The sequence below is a fragment of the Balaenoptera ricei genome, chromosome 11, assembly GCF_028023285.1.
Source record: "Balaenoptera ricei isolate mBalRic1 chromosome 11, mBalRic1.hap2, whole genome shotgun sequence".
In the NCBI taxonomy this organism is placed as follows: Eukaryota; Metazoa; Chordata; class Mammalia; order Artiodactyla; family Balaenopteridae; genus Balaenoptera; species Balaenoptera ricei.
In genome coordinates this window covers 8,807,093-8,831,585 of record NC_082649.1, presented here as the reverse complement: position 1 = coordinate 8,831,585, position 24,493 = coordinate 8,807,093, and the positions used below count along the sequence as shown (strand labels likewise).

At 45.7% G+C, this 24,493-nt stretch overlaps 1 protein-coding gene across 1 annotated transcript in view; it reads left to right on the top strand.

Annotated features, from left to right (window-relative positions):
• NEDD9 (neural precursor cell expressed, developmentally down-regulated 9) overlaps positions 1 to 24,493 on the top strand; it is a 292,795-nt gene that overhangs the window by 160,253 nt on the left and 108,049 nt on the right. The window contains exon 7 of the mRNA XM_059937922.1: positions 16,907 to 17,094. Within this exon, the coding sequence (XP_059793905.1) occupies positions 17,083 to 17,094 (12 nt within the window). The 5' untranslated portion in view covers positions 16,907 to 17,082. The remainder of the gene's footprint in view (positions 1 to 16,906; positions 17,095 to 24,493) is intronic.

Genomic DNA, 24,493 nt, shown 5'->3' with positions numbered 1-24,493 from the left:
AATTACACAATTTGCATATTTCATTCTTACTGTAACAGTGGAAAAGCTGCGCAAAACCAACTCATCTGCTTTTATTTCATTTCTTGATGCATGCACGTTTTAGTAACAGTCTCTACCTTCAGCTTACTGATGGGTAAAGAAGGACTGAAAGGAAAGGGACTATGGGTGGCCTGACCTTTCCCTTTCCTTTTCTGTCATCATTTTTAGCATCAGTCAAGTCGTTCGCTAGTGCAGGAAAGTAGTGTGAGGAAGAAAGAACATGAGAGGGCTCTTTGCTCATCCATGTTTCTTAGAAACGACTGCCTTCTTTCTGGGTTAGAAGCAAGTCTTGGTTCAGATGGAAAATGTGGCCCCTTGGGGCTATCAGCATCCCTCCCGCTCCCCAGCTAACTCAGTTGGAGACAAAACACACTTTCCTTGTACTCGCCTTGAGTCTCTGTGAACTCCCACACATTGAAGGTCCACTGGAATTCGGTGCTCATGGGGACGTCTGTGAGAGTGGGGCAGCAAGAAGGGACAGACACACGGACTGTGTGTATCTCCTCTGTTCGTGTGCATGCTCTGTTGCCCCATCAGAATTCACTTACAAAATGCAAGTTCAAAGGAAAAACATTTAAGAATTTCAAAATGACAGTAGAGCATCAAACTCAGCGTAGGGTCCTTCTGAACATGAAGTCCCGGTGACCACACGGGTCACACACCCCCATGACGCTGGCCCTGCAGGCAGGAAGGCCACATGTGTGAAAATGGTCCAGGGATCCCAGGGGATGTGGACGGAGTCCTGAGAAAGAAACCAAACCGGTGGGCCAGCCCTGCCCACGGGGAGTTTGTGCAGAAGGAGTCTGGGGCACACAAAGAGATTTGTTTCTGGAGCTATAGCCCCAGAACACAAGCCGTGCCAGGAAAGAGGCGACAGCAAGAGACAGGAGACCAAGCAGAGGGAGAAAAGCCAGGGAGCTGGTTAACGAGCACTAACCTGAAAGAACCGGGGAAGATCCACGAAAGGCAGCCGAGGATCATGGAAGCAAGGTGCTGGCAAAGGATTGTCATAACACAACCGCCATTTGGACCTGGTCCCAAACCTGGTGCCCTCCCCGGCACCCCCTAAGCCTGTGAGCTCCGCTCCGCGAGCCTGGGCGTGGCTCCTTAGAGGGGCAAACCCCGTTGGACGGCCGGGCTTCCCGGTTCCTTCTTCTTGTTCTACCCTCTTGGTAAAAATAGAGGCAATTGCTAGGAGTGAGACGGCCTCCTTCCTCCCCTGCAGAGAACAACACTTCTGCTTTGCCAAAGCTCTAGGAACGCTTTCCCCGATTGTTTCATGGTGGAAACAAGCAGGAAACTGGCTACGCTGAACACGTGATACGGAAAGAGGTTAGTGGTGACCCTCCAGCTTGCAGGACCCCGGGTCGCACGGTCCATCTGTGAGACTTTGCAATCCAGCAGCAGAACCCTGTGACTTGGGAGGTGTTTAGCCACCTGGAGACCTCCTGCCATCACCCCGTGACTCAGTCTTCTGCGTTAGCTTAGAGCAAGGTTTCTCGACCTCGGCTCTGTTAACGTTTTGAGCCAGTGAATTCTCCATAATGGGAGGCTGGCCTCTGCACTGGACGATGTGTGGCAGCACCCCTGGCCTCCGCCCGCTAGATGCCACAGCGCCCCCCGGTTATGACGATCAAAAACGTCTCCAGACTTGGCCCCCTGTTCCCTGGGGGACACCATTGCCCTTGGTGAGAATCAGTGACTGAGGGCATGTGGGGTTTTTACCCTATGCTCTTAGCTAGGTGTATTATTCCACTTTTATATTAGCCTGTGTCTGCTTGTCTGAAAGCATCTCTTTGTCACATTTTCTTCCTTGTGGCACCATATCCTCCACTCCTGGCTATGTTAGTAAGGCTTTAGTGGGTAGTCAAGCCACTTGGTGTTAAACCTCCGTGCTCTGTGTCCATCCAGAAAAAGTTGAGCCTTTGAAGATTGCTGTAAAATATATACACCCTGAGGCCTACAAAGATTTTCATTAGCTCACCATCCCTTTTCTATCTCTCCTGGGGTCCTGGGTACTAAAATCTAGCAAGAGCTCAGCCTAGTCCTGTGTCTTATTGCATTGAATCCTCAAGGAGAAGAAAAATCAGTCCCATAAAATGGCATACCCATGTTTACAGGTGGGGAAATGAGGCTGGAAAGTAATAAACAACTTGCCCAAGACCATCTAGGTAGTAAGTTGAACTTGGGTGTTTTGGCTGCTAATTGGAGACCCTTTTACTTCTAGTGATGCTTCTCAACTTTAGTGCCTGTAAGAATCACCCAGGGGAGTTTGTGAACAGTGCAGCTTCCCAGGCCTCCCCACAGAGACTCAGTAGGTAGGTCTAGAGCAGGCCCCAAGAATCCGGATGTTAAACCAGTGACTCCACAGATTCTGATGCAGGTGGTCTGTGCATCTCACCTGAGAAACACTGAACTCCATCCTGCTCCGTTAGGCCATGATTTCTGGTGAGCTGCTGGGGAGGGGAGAAGAAGAAAGAGGGACATACAGGAGAAGGGTTGGGAGCGATTAAAAGTATCTGGGTCCCCTCCCACATCCCCACAGGCTTGGCCAGGTGACTGCCTGACAATTCTGTGTCCAAAACCCCAGTCCCCACTGGATGCCCCTTGACTCCGCCCGCTTCTCTGCAACCAAGGAGCATTTGAACGGCAGGCGGTTTCCCCCAGCTCAGGCCTCAGGTGCCAGGGCCCAGGCCACAGTCAGTCTACCTGCCAGTAATCCACAAAGCACTTTCATCAGTTTAGCTGAGTTATGGGAATTAGCCCAGTAATATTGCATCTGTTTGTCCACGGATACTTTCAGAAATCCTTGGCCTTCCCAGGAGACTTTTCCTGGAATCTTTGCCTGCCCTGGCTTGATCATGAAAAACCTGGATCAGCCCGGAAGTTGGATGTCTGCTCATTTGAGCTTTCAAATAGTCTGGTAAAGGAAGGGGTCCAAGACATCTTGGTATGATGTGTTTCCAGCAAAAAATATTAGCACAACATAATAAGAATAATATTTGGGGGGCTCAGTTCCCATTAGAATTTGGCAAATAAAGTCAGAAGATCTCCTAAGTTCAGATCTAGTTTAAGGGAAAATAATGGCCGATGCAGGTTTGAGTTTCAGAATTGGGTTTCTTCCAGCCCCCTCGAGAGACCAAAGAGAAAACCTACAGAGAAACACAAAACGCTGCTCATTGTACCTGCTACTTGTTTGCAAGCAGTTGTGTGTCTGCCCTAAAAACCCCACTGGGTTCACCACACTTTGAAATCAGTCTCCATGATGTAACACACCCGACTATTCGCCCACACTTCGTGCAGGGTTCAGTGTCTCTGCATCATGACGGCAGTGGCTGCACTTCTCTGTTTGAACTGTGGCTGCTGGTGGCTTGGCCTTTATTCAGTGAGCTGCAGCTTCAGGGAAGAGCCAGTCCTCTTCTGTGGCACCGATCTAGCACAGCTATTGTCTTTAATTGTTCCTCTGTGGGCCCGCCTTTTCCAGAAAGCTAAGCTGGAAGCTTAGCCTCCAATCCTATGGACTGTTCAGAAGACAGGTTGTCAGCTCACCAAGCTGGAACCTGGGGGGACCGAGGTTCAGAGAAGACAGGCCTACCACTTGTGGGGTTTACACATCTCCTCTGTCCCTGGGAGGAGGGCTGCTGGGACCTGTGTTCACTGTCATCGTGTGTGTTGTAATTGCAGAGCTGGCCTCACATGTAGACTGCGGGTAACCCAAGGCGTATGTTCCAAGAGGTCTTCCCATGCAGGAGATTCTTCTCTTTGATGGAGGAGGAAAGCTGTGCAGTGTTCCATGAGCACGATCTGTGCCTTGAACCAATGAAGGGCCTATACGAGCTGACATCCCTGAGGACAGGCTTGCTCCCCTTCTCTGATGGGGGGGTCACAGTCAAGACTTGAGCAGGCCCCCTCATAACTGGAAAGATGGTCTCTGCTGTGGGAGTGATGTTTCATCAGAGCCACCCTCCTCCTCTCAGATGAAGCAGCTGAGATGATGGGTTACCACCTTCGAGGCTTGCCAGATACCTTGGCACCTAGAAGGGGCTGCCTTGGACCATAGTCTGGTTGCTAGAAGGGGGTTTCTTGACAGAATACACAGTCAGTCTGTCTTTTTAAGTCATGAGAGTGGGCAGGCCAGGTGAGAAAATTTGGGAAAGCAGCACAAATCCATATTTCCTATTAGAAACACAAAGTCCATCAAATGTGATGGTTGTGAGCTTCACCCGTCCGAGTGAAGCGGGTATTCGTGCTTCTCTGTGGGACCTGGAGCGGTAGCAGAGGCCTGGAGGGTGGCCATTTGCTGGGGCAGGAGGTGGCAGAGAAATTAGCAGCGGTTGTCATGCCCATCGGGGCATCTGGTTGGTCCTTAGATGAGTGGGTGTCTGGTTGTCATTTCCTTGGAATGACGGAGACCAATGGGCCTTCCCACTTGTGTCTCAAGCCATGGAGGCTGGAGCTTCCACTCGGGCAGGCTAGTCCGTGGGGCCTGGGTTGACGGATTCAGCAAAATATAAATACAGGCCACCGGTTAAGTCTGAATTTCAGATAAGCGGCAAATAAGTTTTAATATAGTTTTTAGCGTATCACTTTAGTATGCAAAGTATTTGTTGTTTATCTGGAATTCACATTTAACTAGGACGCCTGTTTCCTATCTGTCAGCACCACCTTGGGCAGTCCCAAGTAAGCTCGGAAGTTGTTTCTTCAGACTTTATCATCGATAATGAAGATGAGGAATCCTCATTTTCGAGGAAAAGAGCAATTTAAGGTTACTTACCTTAGTGTGGGTTTTGAGTCACTGTTTTCTCTCTCTCTCAGACATGGTAAAATTTTAAGCACGGTTTCTATCGTGGAATATGAGGAATAGGAGATTTTGTCCCCAGGGAAGGAATTTCCAGTCTCATTCCTACAACGCTTCATGGAGCTGTGGGTTCCTCTCATTTATGCACTCTGCTCTTCTCACTTAGCAATCTTTCCATACAGAAAGACCTTATTCATTCCTTTCTACAGCATCATAGTACTCCAATTGTATGGATTTGTATAATTTATTTAACCAATTCTATATTAATAGAAATGTAGATTGTTTCTGATATTTTGCTCTTCCCAACAATGCTTTACCAAGTGACGTTCTACTGTGTCTTTTTTGCACCTGTGTGATTATATGTATATACTTTTTTTTTCTGCACCCATACAATAAATTATCTGTAACATAAATTCCCACAAATGCTTTTGCTGGGTCCACAGGTGTATGCATGTGTACTCCTGATGGAGTCAGACAAGTCACCTGTCATAGATATTGCACTGACCACACCTCCTCCAAGGGTGTGGCATTGCCTGTTGTGACTAGTTCCTGAGGCCTTCTTGGGATGAGGAAGAGCCTAGAGAGGATGGGTAGTTATTTAATTAGAACATTGTGTTCCCCAACGCACTGTTCCCAGCAGTTACCGTTGAAATTCTTATTTCAACTCAAGAAGGGAGTATTTTTATTTTTTAAATTATGGCTAAATAAATTAGGACTCTTTTGGCTGCAAGTAATAAAATACAGTTCAACTCAGCTCGGTGGGGAATAGGATAGTGAGAAAGGAAGGGAGGTGGTCATCGTAAGGACAAGCATATAGCTCATGGTACCAGAGGCAGAAATGCAGCCGTGCACCCAAGTTTGCACTGGGAAAGGGTCTGCGTGAGCGACTCAGTGTGTGTGTGAAGGACTTTGACTCTGAACTTGGGTCAGGCACCCACCCCAGGTCCAGGCAGCTGTGAACACTAAAGCATCATGTTGTCCAAACTGAAATCTGGAACCTACTACCCTGAGCGAGCGGAGAGACTGGGCAGATACTCCAAATGGCATCGGCTGCAACCACAAATAAAGTGATTTATCTTAGTCACTTCAATAGTATAACAAAAAGGATTACAAAAATAGAGCAGACATGAAATGAATTCTGAGTGCCCAATGAATCTCTCATGTAAATCACCCCAGTCATTTCTGAGGTTATCATATGGCAGAAATGAGTCAGGTATGAAGTGGACAAATTCTCACCTCTGCTACTGTTTCTATTCAGTACACAGTTTCCTAATAACTGGGTCATCAGAGAAGCTTTTTAGAGTAAAAAAAAAAAATCTTTTAACATTTTTTAAAACAAAAATTTCTCTTTCATGAGCTTCCAAAAAACAAAACAAAACAAAACAAAAAACCCCATAGATTTCAGGGCTGGCCTGTAGAGCATATTTCAAAGTGATGTGTGATGTCACTTTAGGAAAGTGAGCTGTTTCTTTTTTCAACCTAAAGACAAAATGGCCAGGGAGAAAGCAGCCAAGTCTCTGACTAATCTTATTGAGGGTTCAATTTTCTAAGTATGACCTTATGCTAGCAACAGCTCCTAAGTAACAAGAAAACAAGCCAAGCTAGGAAGTCTCGCTTCTGCAAGACAAGAGACTCCAAGACAGCAAAGTCTGAAGGTTAATTCTAGTTACATAACAGGAATGAGTCCTCAATGCTATCAGAGATTACAGACAGCTAAACGGTCACCGGCTCTCTCCTTACAGTTTTGAAGCACATAGGCTCTCATGGACTTCATCCACCCGACACCTTCCCTTCACTCTCCCTTCCTTCCTTATTTCCTTTTGTTTTCCCTTTTATTTTCCATTCTATGCTGTATTAGTCAGAGTTCTCCATAGAAACAGAAGCAATAACCTGAAGACATGTGTATATGATTTACTATAAGGAAGTGGCTCATGTAATTAGAGAGATGGGCAGGTCCTAATATCTGCAGGGTGGATAGGCAAGCTGGAGGCCCAGAAGAGCCAGTGATCTAGTTCCAGTACAAGTATGATGGCCTGTGAATGAGGAAAACTGACGGTGGAGTCTGAAGCAGGTCCAAAAGCTGACAGGCCCAGGAAGAGCCAGTGTCTTGAGTCAAAAAACAGAAAAACACCAATGTCCCAGTTCAAAGACATTCAGGCAGGAGGAATTCTCTCAGACTCAGGGAGAGTCAGTCTTTTTGCTCTATTTAGGCCTTCAAGTGATTGGATAGGGCCCACCACATTAGGGAGGGCAATCTGCTTTACTCAGTCTACTTACTTAAATCATTTAAATTATAATACTTAAATGTTAATCTCATCCAAAAACATTCTCACAGGAACACCCAGAATAGTGTTTGACCAAATATCTGGGCATCCTGTGGCCCAGCCAAGGTGACACATAAAATTAAACATCACAGTTGCCTTTCTATTCTCTTGTGCACAGGCCACTGCTACATGCTCCTAAGACAGGGATCTTGTATGTCATCTTTTCTGTGTCCCATTTCTCCACTTGTTTTTATGGTAAAGTTTCTAGAAAGGGAAATCTAGACTCACTGTCTGAAATGTCTCACCTCTCACTATTCATCCCAATGGCATTTGTCATCTGTCCCCAACTCTCCATTGAAATTGATTTTCTTAAGAACGTCCATAATCCAATTGTCGAATTCTTTCCTCTCTTGCTTTCTGTAACAGCATAGCATCCTGAATTTCCTCCTACCTCTCCAGCCCCTTCCCCTCTGTGGCATTCCCTGGGGGCCCACTGTCTTCCTTTCCTACTTTATAAGCTCCGTCCACTACTGTCATACTTTCCCTGGCTTTAACTACCAGCTATAAGCGCAGACTCAAAATCTGTGTCTTCAACATTAACCTCACTCTGAATCCCAGACTTGTGTGTCACTGCTCACGGGTTCTCTCTCCATATGACATTCCCCACATGAAACTGGAACTTAACATGTCATTAAATTCATCATTTTCTCACAGATTTAATTCTTAATTGCCTCTTTTTCATAATGATACTATCATCCACCCAATCTCCTAAGCTTCTACCTGGGAGACATTTATAACAGACACTCCCTCTCCCTTGCCTTCTAATTCCAACCAGTTACTATGCTCTATCCATTCTACTTGCTTAATACCCACCTCCTCACCTCTCCATTGTCTCTGTCATGGGGTTAAACCGGACCCTCCTCATTTCTCATCTAGACCCTAGCAGAGCTTTGTAATGGATTTCTCTCCACCACCCTTCCAGACGCCTTTTCAATTCATCCACTAGATTCAGTGTGATTTTTGTGACAAGGAAATGTGATCACGTTACTTCTCAGTTAAAACTCTTCAAAGTCTTCCCCACTGTTTTGAGGATGAAGTGTGGAGACAATTCAACAGTCCAGGAGAGAAGCAATGAGCTAAGACAGTGGCAACTGAGATGGAGAGATGGGGGGAAAGGGAGGGGTATGGAGGTCCTAAGGAGCTAGAAAGGACAAGATCCCATTACTGATTAGATGTGGGGAGTGGGAATAACAGAAGCGCTAAGGAAAACTCTCCAATTCTGACTTGGAAAATTGAGTGATCATGGCCTCGTTCTCTGAGCCTGGGAATCAAGACCTTCCTTTCCTCAGCAGCAAGTTGAGTTACCTGGGTGGGGCACCACGTCTGGGGAAACAAGGCCTCAGGAAACCTGTCAGTCTGGGCAGAGATGAGTCAGAACCTAGTAAAGAAGAAGAAATAAAGATTAATACCAGATGGGAGAAGGAGGCAGTTGAAAGTCCCTATAAATAGTCAGCATCTAAGAACTCGACAGGAGTGGAAGGTGCAGCAAACAGTGCCTGAAACAGAGGCTTCTTCTGCCAGGAGGTTCCTAAAAGTTTGCTGGCAAAGACCAGGAAAAGAACCACGGCCGTGCGCTCAGCAAGACATTACCTAAGTGCAAAGGGGTTTAAAGGACTTAGAACTCTGACTGCCATTCTCATTTATTTCATGAGCACTGCCATTCCCTTTTTCTTGGTCAGGGTTTTGGCTGTAGTTTGGAATATATTGCTGTTTGCAGAAAATTTTTAAACATGAATTATCTAGTTGCTCTGCCTCCGGGGTGCACATTTAGATGTGCACATGGATGAACTAATAGACAGCTCTTTTCACCTCACTCTCTTTACTGAGTCTTACCAATTTAAAACAAAAGAAAGGCTTATTTTATAGATCTCTGAACCATACCTGAGCATTTCCAATTCACTTAAAAGCCAATTCACTTAAAAGATCCCCTCAGGGATCACTCTTAAAGAACCAAGGTCATTGGAAAATCTATACACCAATGATATTTAAACTGGTTAAATTGAGCCAAATCACCCAAGTTGACTGTTTAGTCAAATTCAAGTATGTCCAGTGCATTAAGGTATTAAATCCTCAACAAATTCTTCTTTGGCGTGGCCAGATGAGATAAGTGCTATTTATTTATTGTTTTTACACAAATGGAAAATATATACATACCATAATTAAGAAGAAGTTTTCACAGGTAACCTGGTTAGAATTCTGAATGGGAATCAAGGGAAGGCTGATCTTTCTGCCAAAGAGCAGCAAAAATATCTGACTTTCTGCTCTGCAAGCAGGTGGCTGATGGACTGTTTTATGAAGGGTTTGATTAACTCTGTCTTTCTGTCTTAGTTACCTACCAAAATAAACTGCACGAATCCCAACATGATAGAAGGACTCTATCATCAGCTGGCCGGCATCTCAGTAGGGCTCCACAGCCTAGGGGAATGAAATTACTAAGGAGGACAAGTCAATAAGTATGCAGTTTCAAGAGGCCTCTGTTTCAGGCATTGTCAGTGGCCGGACAGTAACATCCAGTGTGCTCTGCTGGCTGCATTAGTCCTGGGCCCAGAGTTGTCCTCAGAGCCATAAGGGGGACCCAGCTGGTTTCTGCCCCTGGGCCCTGCTCCTCCTCCTCTTGGTGTCCTCCTCTACAGAACATTACCTGGTCCCCTGATGAGGGTCTTTCTGACACCTTTACCCATAAATCTGACCCAGGGCAAGCCCCATTCCCTTAGGACACTACCCAGGTGGTGAAAGGGGGACCAGATAAATACACTCAATTTATGATGTTCACTACTGATAAATGCTTAGCTTCTGTGCCTTTTAATTAAATAGCACTGCATTTTCACCATCACCTTCAAGGCCTTATCTCAAAGGCGCAGCAAGGTGGAAACATCACACAGTGTGACAGGGTCAGAGACAGAGAGAAAGAGAGATACTGTCTTTGGTTAATAATACCTTTCGTTGTATCCCACCGATTATATATCCAAGCAATAACCTAAATAAGACACAGAATTGAGGACACATTTTTGTCTGAGTCCTTCATCTTACACATGAGGAAACTGGGGCTTAGAAATGGCTGAGTGGCCCAAAGCCGCACACCTGGGACTAGAGCCCAGGTCTCCTGATTTCAGGCCACTGGTCTTCCTGCCATGAACATCCTACCGCATTGCCAGTTGCGTATGGCCAGATGGAAGATGAAGGTTGCAGAACCTGGCTTATCTTAGTAGCAACCCAGGTCTCTTCCCATCAAGGACTTAAACATAAGGATCAGATACCAGACTAGGGAAACACCCAGTGAGAAATGGGGAAAATGTAGACTCAGTGGTCCACTGGCCTCAGTGTGGGAAATAAAATAGGTTGCCAGGAAACCAGGAACTTAGACTGTCCTGAGGGAGCCATGAGAGCTGCCTTTCTCAACTCTGAATATCCCGTCCCACAGAAATAACCATTCTTCACACAGAAGCCCTGCCACTTTTACCCATGCCTAGGCCAAGAGCCCTGCCACTTTTACCCATGCCTGCCCCTCTTCTGGATTCCACTCCACCCTCCCCTTCCTTTAGAAAGAAGTTCTTTTTCTTTCCTACCACCGAGAGTTCTCACCGAGCTCCAGGGAAAGAGTCTACTTCATCATATGTTCTCATTCAACAAACTTTTATTAAGCACCTACTGTGTACCAGATACTGAGCTGGGTCCTGGGGCAACAAAGATGGAACAGACACAGTTATTCTTCTCAAGAGCTCATCATCTGAAGGTCCTATTTGTGTACAAGTGCTTGCTTGCACATGGGTCTAATAGCTCCATGTGGACAGCAGGCATATTTCTAAACCCCAAATCCCAACATCTGGTCCAAAAAAAGATTGCTTTTCTAATTTACGACTGTTCTATATGAAGGTCTTTAAAAGGCTTAAAAATTAAATTGCTTTCATAAGTTCTTTAACAAATTTCCTTTACTGAAAAGAAATAAATTTTATTAAATCAGGCTTTTTTTGAGAAAAATCTGTGCTATGTGTTCATCAAACCCATATGTGTTAACTTGTAAAACCTTGTAATCATAGGCTATTGCAGTTGGAAAGGATCTGAGATATCACCTAAGCCAGTAGATTTGAATTTTTTAATTTTATTTTTTAAACCATGAAACACTTTTTAAGCCAAATATTACCAAAAGTTCCCAGACATAAAACAGTTAAAACTGGACCTGCTTTGGTCAAAGGAGAGATGGAGAGCTCAGAGCCCTCTCTCCTAAACTCCCTCTCCCATCCCACCACCTCTGTTCCCACAGATTTTGGAACTGCACTCCACAAAAAGTACTATCCAACTACCCCTCATGTCCCAAATGGGGACACTGAGATCCAAAGAGAGTATGACCTCATTTTAATGAATTACATCTGCACCAACCCTGTTTTCCAACAAGGTCACATTCTGAGATTCTGGGCTTGAGGACTTCAACATATGAACTGGGGAGTCGGGGCAGGGGTGAGGGGACACAATTCAGTCCATAGCACTGCCTCCTGCCTCGTCTGGATGAAGATCTTTGTCAAGCCAAGGAAGTCCCTGATACCAGGTCCTTAAGGGAGAGACGTGAGCATACTTGACCATTGCTGGGAAGAAGTCAGGGGAGAGAACGGGTGCATAGAGAGATGTCCCTGGGAAGATAAGAGAGGATGGCCCCGAGGCCAGGTAGAGGGATTAGCTTAAGTAGGAGGGGAGACACTTCCTGTATTATCACAAGGAGGTGGGAAGGAGAAAGGGATGAGTTTGGATGCAAAATGATATACAAATATGGAGGAGGGAAGTCAAGGGAGTTGCTTCAAATGGCCCCGCTTTCTTCGTGAAGCAGGAGAGCCTGCCTATTGAGGCTGACAGTGGAGTTTGGGGTTGGGGCTCAGTAGATGGACAGGAAATAGAACCAGAGACTTGAGGAGGGTGGAGAAGGTTTGAAATAGCCCTGTGTATAGTGGACGATAGCAAGCTTTGTCTTGAGTAGGCACCCAATACATCGTTACAGAAGAGGGTCTGTTATCGCTGTATCAGAAAAATGGAAGAATGAGAGGTGAGCTGACCAGGGGAACAGAGAAGGGCTGCGTGACCGTAACAAGGGTCCAGATGGTGTTGGTGACCAAAGTTTATAGTGGCACCATCTGCAGGGTGTGAGGTTTTTCCAGCAATGCTCAACAGCTGGGAGACTGATGTAGAGAAAGTAAACAGTTGAGTTGATCCAGAGCTGGGCTTTGCCCAGGAGGGTACATTAAAAGGACAGAGGGGCAAGGAGGCTGAGGATGTTAGCAAGAGGAGGGTGAAGTGAGGAAGCTCAGGGGCCCAGGTAGGTAGAGAAGGAAGTGGGCAGTGAGCAGGCTGTGCCTGTTTCTGCAGACGAGCCTTACACATGCCCCTTGCTTGCTGTTGACCAGAGCACACGGTCATTGCTGCCTCCCAGAGGGACAGATGCTGCCAGATGTGGCATGCTAGTGAGCTGCGGCCAATGGGCTCCTCAGCTGATCTTCCTCCTCTAAGGTGGTCCTGACTGGCCCAAGCTGGGTAATTCAGCAATTTGTACCTAGCCACAAGGGTCAGAGCACGCTCTGGGGACACACATATCCCTATGAAAGGATGAGATCGACACCAGCTGCATATCTGGTGTGTCGGTTCAACCCTACATCAGTTTGCTAATCTCTGTGTTATTTTTAATGCTACATGAGCCAACCCTGTTTATTTGGATCTTATGACTGTGAATCTTCCAAGGCCACAGATCTTCTCTTAATATACATCTACTGACATTATTAGCAGTCAACTCAGAACTCCAAGTTACTAGAATCACTTTAGTATCTTCCAGTACGAAATAACTGGGGGGGAGGGGGGAAAGAAACTTTTTAGTGGCATACTAAAAATGCTCCTAGTACAGAATGATTAAAACTAAAAACCAGTACCAAACTTTGTCAGGAGCAATGGAAACTCTCATACCCTGCTGCTAAGACTATAAATTGGTGCAACCACTTTAGAAATTTTGGTATTTTCCATTAAAATTGAAGATATGCATATCCATCATCCAACAGTTCCATTCCTAGGTATATGAACAACAGAAATAGATAAAGATCTGCATAGCATGAATTGTTCATAATGGTCTAATACCGGAGACAACTCAGTTGTCCATCAGCATTAAAATGGAAGGATATCCATACAATAGAACACTATACAGCAATGAAATTGGCAAGCTACAGCTATAGGCAACAGCGTTGATGAATTTCACTAACATAATGTCAAGTGGAAGAAGCCAACATAAATACATACTGTATGATCTGTCTATTCAGAGTTCAAAAACAGGGAAGAGTGACTAATACATAGGAATGCAGACTTCAGTGGGTAAAGTATAAAGAAAAGCAAGGAGGGATTACCATCATAGTCAGGATAGCTGCCTCTAGACAGGCTTACCGCTAACATCTGTGGGGCTTAAATGGAGAACTGCATACCATAGCCCTTAGTATTTAAAAGTTGTAAATTAAACTAATAAGCTATTAAATAACAGCTGTTCTAACCTCCTACCTTGACAAATGTATCTTCATTGCAACCTGCAAGACCAGGTTGGACCTGAGAATTCTTGGATGGCTTAAAGCTTCTTGCTGGAACGCGTGACACAAGAAGAGCCAGCCCCCAGACCCTCGGGCCATCCGCCTTCTCCTCCCACCCCTGCTCCATCCCATACCTCAAGGACCTTGTGCTCAAGTATGTGTACTGCCTAACTTTCATCCACAGCATCCTACAAATATCTGCCCCTGGGCCACCCGTCAGGAAGGTGGAACTGAGGAAGAGCCCCGAGAAGACCTGGGAGTGGGCCTGGAATCATTTGGACAGGGAATTCCAATGCCCCCGTGCTTGCTGCCTTGTCTGGAAAGGGAGACATGGGTTCCAAGTGGACATGGCCTCTTGGCCTCACAGACGCCCCTGTCCCGTTGGAAAGGGGCATGGCTGGAGGAGAGCTGAAGCCCCAAAGCACAGGCCCAGCAGAGAGCCCCTGTGTGCGGCTTAGGGCAGTACCACTTCTTTTTTTTTTTTTTTAATAAATGTATTTATTTTTTTATTTTTGGCTGCGTTGGGTCTTCGTTGCTACACGCGGGCTTTCTCTAGTTGAGGTGAGCAGGGGCTACTCTTCTTTGCGGTGCGCGGGCTTCTCATTGTGGTGGCTTCTCTTGTTGCGGAGCACGGGCTCTAGGTGCATGGACTTCAGTAGTTGTGGCACACAGGCTTCAGTAGTTGTGACTCGCAGGCTCTAGAGCGCCGGCTCAGTAGTTGTGGTGCACGGGCTTAGTTGCTCCGTGGCATGTGGGATCTTCCCGGACCAGGGCTCGAGCTCGAACCCGTGTCCCCTGCATTGGCAGGCATATTCTTTTTTTTTTTTTTTTCACACACACACACACACACTGTATTTTATTTTTACAAGAGATCAATAAACTGACACCAAGCATTGTAAATGGATGACCACAACAAAAGCAACAGTGATTGCAATTACCAAACATGCAACACACTCATACTATGTCATAATATTGACATTCAGTCCAGTAATCCTCCACTGTAACAGCTCCTTTACTTTGCAGTGAAAATTGATTTGTATATTTTTTGCCCTTGAGTCCTTGTGGGATTTTTTTTTATTATTCAAACAGAAAGTCACAAAAATTATACTCATCCTCATCAGTTCACTCAGTCCCATGTAATTAATTTTTTTTTTCATCTTGATCTTTTGTTAGCACTTTTATGAATTCATCAGTTTTCCATTAGAGTTCTGAAGGGCAGTACCACTTTTAAAGGAAAAAGAGGGTTGTATTAGGAAAGGCACTGGAAAACTTCTGGGGTCCCGGCAGTATTCTACATCTTGACCTGGGGGGGGTTTACATTTACAATAATTTATTAAGCTCTACATTTGTTTTATACAGCTTTCTGTACGTGTGTTATATTTCACAATAAAGAATTAATGAAATCTCTATATGTTCTATTGCTGGTGCTGCAGTTTATGGGATCCCCACAGACAAATCAGCTCAGAGTGTTTGCATTTAAGCTCAGACACCTTGGGCCGTTAAAATGCCTCAAGGTGTGAAGCCCTAAGGGGGAAATGGACAGATGCTGGAAACACAATAACTCTCACTGCTGGTTCTCTCCACTGTCCAGACCGAGATCCTTGAGTGACACGGACAGATTCAGGCAGAACGATGAGTCCTGGGCCCGTGTCCTCCTGCCTAACCACTGCAAGTGCCTCCGAGGGAAATTCCTTTTCCTCCCTCTTAAACAAGATTACAGATACTGTGTTTATCAAACCGAAATTATAGAAGGCTGTTCCTATCCTAGCAGAAGTGAAAGAAGACCAACTCCCAATTATCCTCTGTTTGGAAAGCAGTGCTAGGAAGACTTCTCTCCATCAAGGCAGCTGGATGGGTTCATTACACAGTTTGCCGAGCTTCTACTATGTCCTAGACGCAACCCTTATTTTTCAGCTCCACATTTTAAAACATTCATTTAGCTTTTATTTTTTTCATTCTTGATAGGAAAAACATTTTCCTTTTACAAAGATTCAGATTTCTGATTCTCAAAAAGATTTCCAAGTGCCCCACATGGTTTAAGTATCAGGGTTTCTCTAAGAATATATATTTCAACTACGGTCCATAAAGATACACACACACCTCCCCCCAAAACTGAACCTTATGGCTGAGAGATGATGAAGGGGAAGTGAAAAACTGGCCAGTACTAACCAACCAAAAGCCCAGGCAATTTTTTTTTCCCAAAAAATCTAATTTCTGGGCTTTGCATGTAAGCTGTTTAAAGGCCACATTGCCAAAGTACAAGTTTTCCTCATTTTGGGGAAACAAGAAAAGCATATGGCTCCAGGGACCTTCACAAACTGCTGCTGAGAAGTGGAGCCGGGCACATTTGGTGGCTTCAAGATTATCAAAGTAGCAACATATTAGATTAGTTTAAAAGAGGATGATGAGGCAGTGAGGTAGAAAAACAAGTTAAATCAATAACAGGACTAAAGTTGTAGATTACAGACAATGAAAGATCACTCATTTCTACCATTTTGCCCCAGTAAGAAACAAACACCTGACAAACATCTACCCATCACTTAAGACTCCACCCAAAGTTTACCTTCTCCCTCCTTCATGCCTTCACCAGACCCACTTAGTATTCTACCAGAGTTGCTGTAACGTTTTACAGGACTGTACTGTTTGGTTTGCCTTCCTAGACTGTGGGCTCCTTGAGGACGGGACCATACTTTATGCATCTTCAAAGTTCCAGCTAATGCATAGTATGAGCTCCATAAATGTTATCCTCAACTGCATGAATAACTGATGGATTCCATTAATATAGATTTGGCTTTTCCAGCTGCTATGATGCCACCCTTAAGTGATGAAAAGCATCTCAGCCTCTGCCAGAGTTTACCCACTGTTTTTTTTGTTGTTTTTGTTTTGTTTTGTCTGCGTTGGGTCTTCATTGCTGCGCGTGGGCTTTCTCCAGTTGCGGCGAGCGGAGGCTGCTCTGCAGTGCGCGGGCTTCTCATTGTGGTGGCTTCTCTTGTTGCGGAGCATAGGCTCTAGGCACGTGGGCTTCAGTAGTTGTGGCACGCGAGCTCAGTAGTTGTGGCGCACGGGCTTAGTTGCTCCGCGGCATGTGGGATCTCCCTGGACCAGGGTTCAAACTCGTGTCCCCTGCATTGGCAGGTGGATTCTTAACCACTGCACCACGAGGGAAGTCCCTACCCACTGTTTTTAACTTCTCTTTTCAGGCTCAGGAAGCTGTGAATTCCTTAATGTCATACACTGGCCTGAGAACATCGTGTATTCTTTAAGCAGAGTTATGAGAACGAAGAACCTGGTCAGCCGACTACAACACTGGAATTGTCCTTTTCAAGACCCAGAGCTCCAACATTCCTTGGCTTAACAGACAGAAGCACCTGGGAAAATGTGGGCAAGGGTGAGTAGCGATGAAAAAACCAGGCATTTCGTGTGCGTCTCTTTCGTCCAACTCAACTGGGACAAATTCCTTTGAAACAGTAACACAAATGGCATTCCTTTCCCACCCAGGACTGCCACTAACACTTGAAATTGAAAGGTTGATTTTAGGCCACCAGATTTTGCTCTGTTACATGGGTATCTTTTTACACGGGCATGCTGATGCCCACAGGAAATCCTCTTCCATTCAGAAATCTCAGGGGAAGCAGTCTTGTGGGAAAGAGGTAGAATATTCCACCTAGTGTAACTAGTGCCCAAGTCTGGAGGTTACAGTTCTGAACCTCCAGAAACTGATCACCTAGGTTACCGATTAGCCAGTTCTCTGGTGCCTCCTTTCTCTGTCTGCCAGTCATCTCTGAACCATTCCTTTTCCGCTCAGCCATTCCCCAAGAAAACCACCTTGGCCTGGGGTGGAGGTTAGGGTTAAAAGAGTCAACTCTCCTATCGGACCAAGGCTTCCTAAAGGTTTTATGGAAGCTAAGTAGGAGAAGTGATGTGTAATTGCACCTATTAATTGACTTTTATTGGAGACGGGCGGCGGGGCCTCGCGCGGTGCCCTTGGGGTCAGAACTGGCTTTAGCCTCACTCCTATGTGAATGTGAGCCACTTACTGGAGGCTTTTGAATCTCTGTTTTCAAATTTATAAAATGGTGATAGGAGGATTGTCTTGAGGATGAAATGAGAAAGTGCACATAAAGTAACTTGTGCTCGACAGAAAGAAAGTTAATTCCCTTATGTGTTGAGATCAGTAATCCGTTGTGTGTGTCACGTGGAGAACTAACCATCAACATAAATCAGGAAGCACCAGGCAGCCGCGTCAATCCAAACAGGGCCCTATTTCATTTACAGAGAAAGGCTGTAAGTTAAGCAAAATGACAAGTGTTTTCTTAAAACATTTTGGTAAGTAATAAAAGGACTTTCCTGGAAGCCTTTAAAAACCAGTAAGATTGTCATATCACTGTAGTGTTTTAAAGTAATGATCCCTTAAAAACTCCTCCTAGTCTTCGGATTCTATGACAAAAATCTGTCACAGAATTGGACATTTTGAGGCTTCAACCAAACCAAAGTATGAATTCAAACTGGAGCAGATTACATTTATTTGTGATTCCTCAAGTCATTCAGTGTGAACTTCTTTTTTTTTTTTTTTTTTTTTTAATAAATTTATTTATTTATTTATTTATTTTTGGCTGTGTTGGGTCTTCGTTTCTGTGCGAGGGCTTTCTCTAGTTGTGGCAAGCGGGGGCCACTCTTCATCGCGGTGCGCGGGTCTCTCACTATCGCGGCCTCTCTTGTTGCGGAGCACAGGCTCCAGATGCGCAGACTCAGTAGTTATGGCTCACGGGCTTAGTTACTCCGCGGCATGTGGGATCCTCCCAGACCAGGGCTCGAGCCCGTGTCCCCTGCATTGGCAGGCAGACTCTCAACCACTGCGCCACCAGGGAAGCCCCAGTGTGAACTTCTTAATGAAGAGTGAAACAAAAATCACCTCTTCTCATTTTTTTATACCTACTCAGCCAGTTTTACTAAACTGAGACAAAAGCAGAGGAAGGAAAGAAGGAAGGAAGGAGGGAAGGAAGGAAAGAGGGAGGGAGGGAGGGAGGAAGGATGGAAGGAAGGAAAGGAAGGAAGGAGGGAGGGAGAGAGGGAGGGAAGGAAGGAAGGAAGGAGGGAGGGAGGGAGGGAGGAAGGAAGAGGGAGAGAGAGAGGGAGAGAGAGGGAGGGGAGATAGCATTCTCTAAAGCAAGCCAGTATTTCATTTCATTTGAGTCCCTGCAGTGAATATTAGCTCCGTGGTATTTCAAATACATGTTGCTTCTCAACTTTTGGTGCCCTAAACCTGAAAACTGAACAGTCCTACCACCTGGAATCCTCAATTTGCTTTGGAATTATCTATGTTCAGAGTCCAAGGGTCCTTTAAGATCATTAATTCCATCTCTTCTGGGTAGTTTTTCCCTCATTATTGAACTTTATTTAAATATTCCATACACACACACAAACATTCACACACACACTTACATGTAACTTTATACTAGACTACGTAGAATGTAACTATTTGGCAATTGCTAGCGTCTCCTATTAAAAAGGAGCATTTATTCCCTGTTGTCAGTGCTTCCTAAGGCTACATGCCTACTGCTCTTTGCAGGGCAGTGTGCTGGTTAAACATATGGCCGTGAAGCCATCCTGCCAGATTTGAATCCCAGCCCTGCCACTGACAGTAGTAGGACCTTGAACAGGTTACTTTACCTCTCTGTGCCTCAGTTTCTTCATCTATAAAATGGGAGTGAGAATAGCACCTACCTTGAGGGGATGTTTTGGTGATGAAGTATGTAAATAGCTTAAGAGTTGTGTTTGGCACATACCAAACCCCCCAATGAGACCTGGAGTTCCAGAGCACAGAAGAAAAAGAAGTCTCTGCAGCTTAAAGGAAACCACTAGAGGGGGAAGATGGGAGAAGCAGAGTGTAAGGAAAGGCCTGGAGAGAGAATGGGCCTTTAAGAGTCGAACTTAGGCTGACGTGGCTGTGCTCCTGAGCCCCCTCGGGCTGCGGTTTTCTGGTTCTAGGAGAAGCAGTGGAGACACCGTGAGTGCATGCATGGCCAGAAACATCGTCTGGGGAAACCTGTGCTACGTTCATAGATACTCTTAAAAGAAAGCCCCTTACCAAAAAGCTCCGCAAATAACAGCAAGCCCTGAGGTAACCGTGAAAATGTCAAGCCCTGAGGAGAAAGTGGAGAGCACAGGCCCCACCTGGAGGGCCACGTGGAGGGCCAGCTGAGGGTCGCCAGCGGACGACCTTCTTCTGCCGCACAGCGGGAATCGGCACGTGTGAAGGCAGCTGGTCCGGCCCGCAGACCCACTGTGCACTCCCACCTCGGTAGCCTGATGCCAGCCATAATGGGGGTGTTTACACCACAGGAATCTGCAGCTTCTTTTTGTTTCATTTTTAGAAAGCTGGTAGTTAAACGTTCCCCGACGCACTGCTGGGGAAGATACAAAGGCTGGCTCGGAAAAACTGAAAGAAAAATGTCTTAAACTACAAAGCTTTTTCTTTGGCGTTTCTTACTCTTCCCCTCTGTACGAAGGCAGGAAGCTGGCAGTTGGACATGGTCTGTTAGGGTGTACCTAAAGAAGAAAAGCCACGCTGACCTCTTGCTTCACAGAGGGCCAGAAAAGTGCTGACTGACGGAACTTGAAGATGGCATCCTTTTCCCATGAAATATAAGTTCACTCCAGGCCCAACATAGGTGTCAGACAGAGGACCTATAGGCTTGTGATGACTGTCCTAAAACAGAAAGTGCAGCGAGATGGGGTAGTTCACATACTCCTTTTGCACCTCTTTTAAAATATGATATTTTGACATATTTTCGAGACTATGAAAACTGTCTACTGAGACTTATTACCTTACCTCCTTGCATCTAAAAGACCGTTTAACCTGTTCAGACTTCTGGGTGTTCCTTAAGAGTAAAGATGGAAGAATAGGGACTGAAATGAAGAAGTGCCTCGAAATCTGCCTTTATCAGTCTGCTGGGGCTGCCGTTACAGAGTTCTGCAGCCCAGGGGATGCAACAGAACTGTATGTTCTCACCGTTCTGAAGGCAGAAAGTCCAGGGTCAAGCTGTCAGCAGGTGTGGTTTCTTCTCAGGCCTCGCTCCTTGGCTGGTAGTTGGCTGTCTTCTCGCCGTGTCCTCACACGGTCTCCCCTCTGTGTGTGCCTGTGTCCTGATCTCTTCTTATAAGCACACCAGTCTTATTGGAGTAGCATCCACTCTAACGACCTCATTTAACCTGAATCACCCCTTTAAAGACCTTATCTCCAGACACAGTCACATTCTGAGATATGGGGAGTTGGGACTTCAACCTATGAATTTGGAGGGGGCCATGAGCCCGTTAACTGACTAAGCATAAGCATTATTTATCCACAGGGCAAATTTGATTTGACAACCTCGCAGGTCGAGTTCCCAGAGAAGCAAACTCTGGAAAGATGGAGACTGGTGTGCAGGGGGTTACGGGAAGCACTCTCAGGAACACATACGAGCGGCAAAGGAAGCAGGATTAGGCAGCGGGAGAGCTGGACCGCAGTGCCGTCACAGTAGAGGACCCAGCTGATCACACAGACCCTCTGGGGTGGCCCTTCGGAGTTGTCCGGAACCAAGGCAAGGGGGTGGAGACTAGTTACAGGACGTGGGCTGCCCCAGGGAGGAGGCATGACCTGCCTGAGAGGCTGTCTTCGGCTGAGGACAATCTCAGGAGGGCTCGGTTGAGAGCTGCCAGTGGCCGAGTCTTCAGACGTTGACGGGATGATTGCTCGGTCTCAAGTGGGGCTCCTGGTCAGGGCACTGCAGTGTCCACAGCCACACACGTGAACAGAAGTTCCCTAAGTGCATGGGAGAATTTACCATCATCTTCTTAAGAAATTTCTCAGTATGTCTCTCAGTAGGTTGAAAGGTGACCTATTCTGAACCCTAAAACATTGAGCCCAGTTCTGGACACATAGAGGAAGCCGAGCAGGATGGTGAGTGAGCGAGTGGCTTAGTGGGAAAAGGATGGATGCTGTTTGGAGACAGAAAGATCTGGGTTCAAATCTCTGCCCCACTATTTACTAACATTTCTTACCCTCTCTCAACCTCCGATTTCTCCTCTGCAAAATGAGGATAATACTGCCAACTTTGTTAGACTGTTGAAAGACTTAAATAAAACATATATACTTAGAGCATGTAGCATAATGTTTCATACAAAGAAGTCATCCAAAAAGCATTTGCTCCCTTCCCTTTCTTTCAGCAGATAGTCAGTGGGTGGTAACTGATTACAAGTCAGGAAGAGAGGTTTGATCTCCTAACTTGAAGGAGGGTGTTTCTCAAATTCTGGTGTGATCTAAAGGTGCCTGAGGATACTTCTTCCCGCTGTCCTGACTGTCACCAGTTCTGTCGATGTGGAAATACACATCACATCACAAAGACCTCTCCCCCTTGCATAAATACCAAGTCTATTCCAAAACTAAAACATGCATAAATTATGTCAGTTATACAATCAAACCAATTCTCCTTTTCAAGATGTAATTTTATTGAGGTATAAATTTCTACTATAAGGCAATTTAGTGCAGACAGGAATTTTATTGGGGGACGCAGATCCCCTGAGCTTGTCTGGGAAATGGGAAGCATATTCCAAGATGAAGTGTCCTGCAGGTGTAAGAGTCGCTGTGCCTGCAAAGAAGCATGTCTGGACAGAGATTTAACTTTCTCATCTAAATCAAGTCAAATTGAGCTCCCCTGGATGGGATTGCTGAAGGTTTACTGTGTTTGATTATGGATCGCAAAGCCCAGAGGCACTGCAGAAATTACACTGTCAAAGAGACACCTGACTTAGGTCCAGAAAGTAAACAGGAGCCGGAACACAGAAAGTGACCCCTGAGCTTGGACCAGCTTTCTTATCCCTACCAGACGTTTCCCCTGATTTAACACGGGGCCACGTGGTTTCCCACTGTCTTCTGTGGCTTTCTTTTCCCACAGAGAGGCCCCATTTATTCGAAAATATGAAGCTTTGGGGGTTTCTTGAAAATGGTACTTTCGCTCAGTAAAAATAAATCAAGATGAAAACGCTATCTGTGGGGATCCATTCTGAAAAGATATTAAACTAAGAACATGGAAAGAGGGGCTTCCCTCGTGGCGCAGTGGTTGAGAATCTGCCTGCCAATGCAGGGGACACGGGTTCGAGCCCTGGTCTGGGAAGATCCCACATGCCGCGGAGCAACTAGGCCCATGAGCCACAACTACTGAGCCTGCGCATCTGGAGCCCGTGCTCCGCAACAAGAGAGGCCGCGATAGTGAGAGGCCCGTGCACCGCGATGAAGAGTGGCCCCCGCTTGCCACAACTAGAGAAAGCCCTAGCACAGAAACGAAGACCCAACATAGCAATCAATCAATCAATCAATAAATAAATCTTTAAAAAAAAAAAAAAAAAAGAACATGGAAAGAACAGTCTGTTTTCCCCAAATGATCAGCAGCCACCCAGACCTAATCACTTTCCATATGACAAAAAAAAAAAAAAAAAATTCTAGAAGAGCACAACAAAAATATCACAATCACTAAGAAGTCTGAGGTGACTCTATATTCGCCATCTCCACACAAACATCACGAGTGTGGGAATCAGTGAGCTTTTTGTCCTTAGACCTATTCTGAGTTCTCTTATTGACGAAGGAGGTTTCTGTCATCATTTTCTCACAATTGTCCTTTATTCTCTTTTTAAAAATATTTCTCCGGGTTTGACCAGGGCCTTGTAACACACACAGAGTCGCCGTTACACCATAAAGAACCATGCATCCCCTATGCTTTAAGTATTATCCACAGCCCTCTCTGTCTTTTCACTGGCTCTTTGAGAGAAGCATCCTTGAGAATGACATCCAAGCAAACAGTAGGTTTACATCTAGTGCTTCCTTCCTGTGTTCACATCTCTTTCTGCCTCTGTCCTATACTTGCCATTCCTCAGACACAACAGAGCTGGAAGAAAACACTAGTCAGCGTAGTGTTGCAGCGAGCTGCCGTAACAAGTAATCCCTATAATTTCAGTGGTTTAGCACAATACAGTTCAGCCCTCACTCCTGTGATAGTCTGTGGCTTTCTTGGGCAGCTCTCCTCTGGGAATCTGGGTTTTCCACCATGTGGCCCCCACATCTCAGGGTCTCTCCCTTCCAGCAGCATAGATAAGAAGAGAGAGGGTGTGGGACCTTTTAGGGAGCAGACCAGGAAAGTGGAGTAAATTGCTTCTACCAGCATGCTACTGGCCCAAAGAAGGCTGAGAACTAAGAAGTGCAAAGATGATAGTAGTGTTTGCCTCAGAGAGTCCTTAAATGCCCCTTGCTTTCAATCCTTTCAAGTTTTTTTTTAGTTGAGGCAACAAAGACCCAGAGAACATAAGCTACACACAGCTAATCAGTGACAGCTCAGTTCAGTGCTGGCCAAGAGGCCTCCTACCCATTCCTGTTGCTTCCAATTAATGTATAAAAGGGCTCATAAAATCTCAAGATACAGCTGGAGCATCGTTTCTAGAACCTTCTATCCAGGACTCCAGGGTGAGGAAGACTATGACCACCCTGCCCTGAACCCACAATTCCAGCACAGTCCCCTCAGTCTGAGAGCTGGACAGATGACTGTTTCAGGCAGCAAGTGCCAGTAGCAAACCCTAATTACAGGAAATGCCTCTTGGCTCCTTAGGGATATTAAATTACTTTGCGGAAAGTCAAGAAAAATAGAAGCAGAATACCATGTAATGCTTTATTCGGAGGCCAAAGTCACCTATTAGGGCTTGTGTTTTGTGCTTGATTCTGTCAAGAGAACTTAAAGGGTGGAGACGGAGTTTATAGGAAG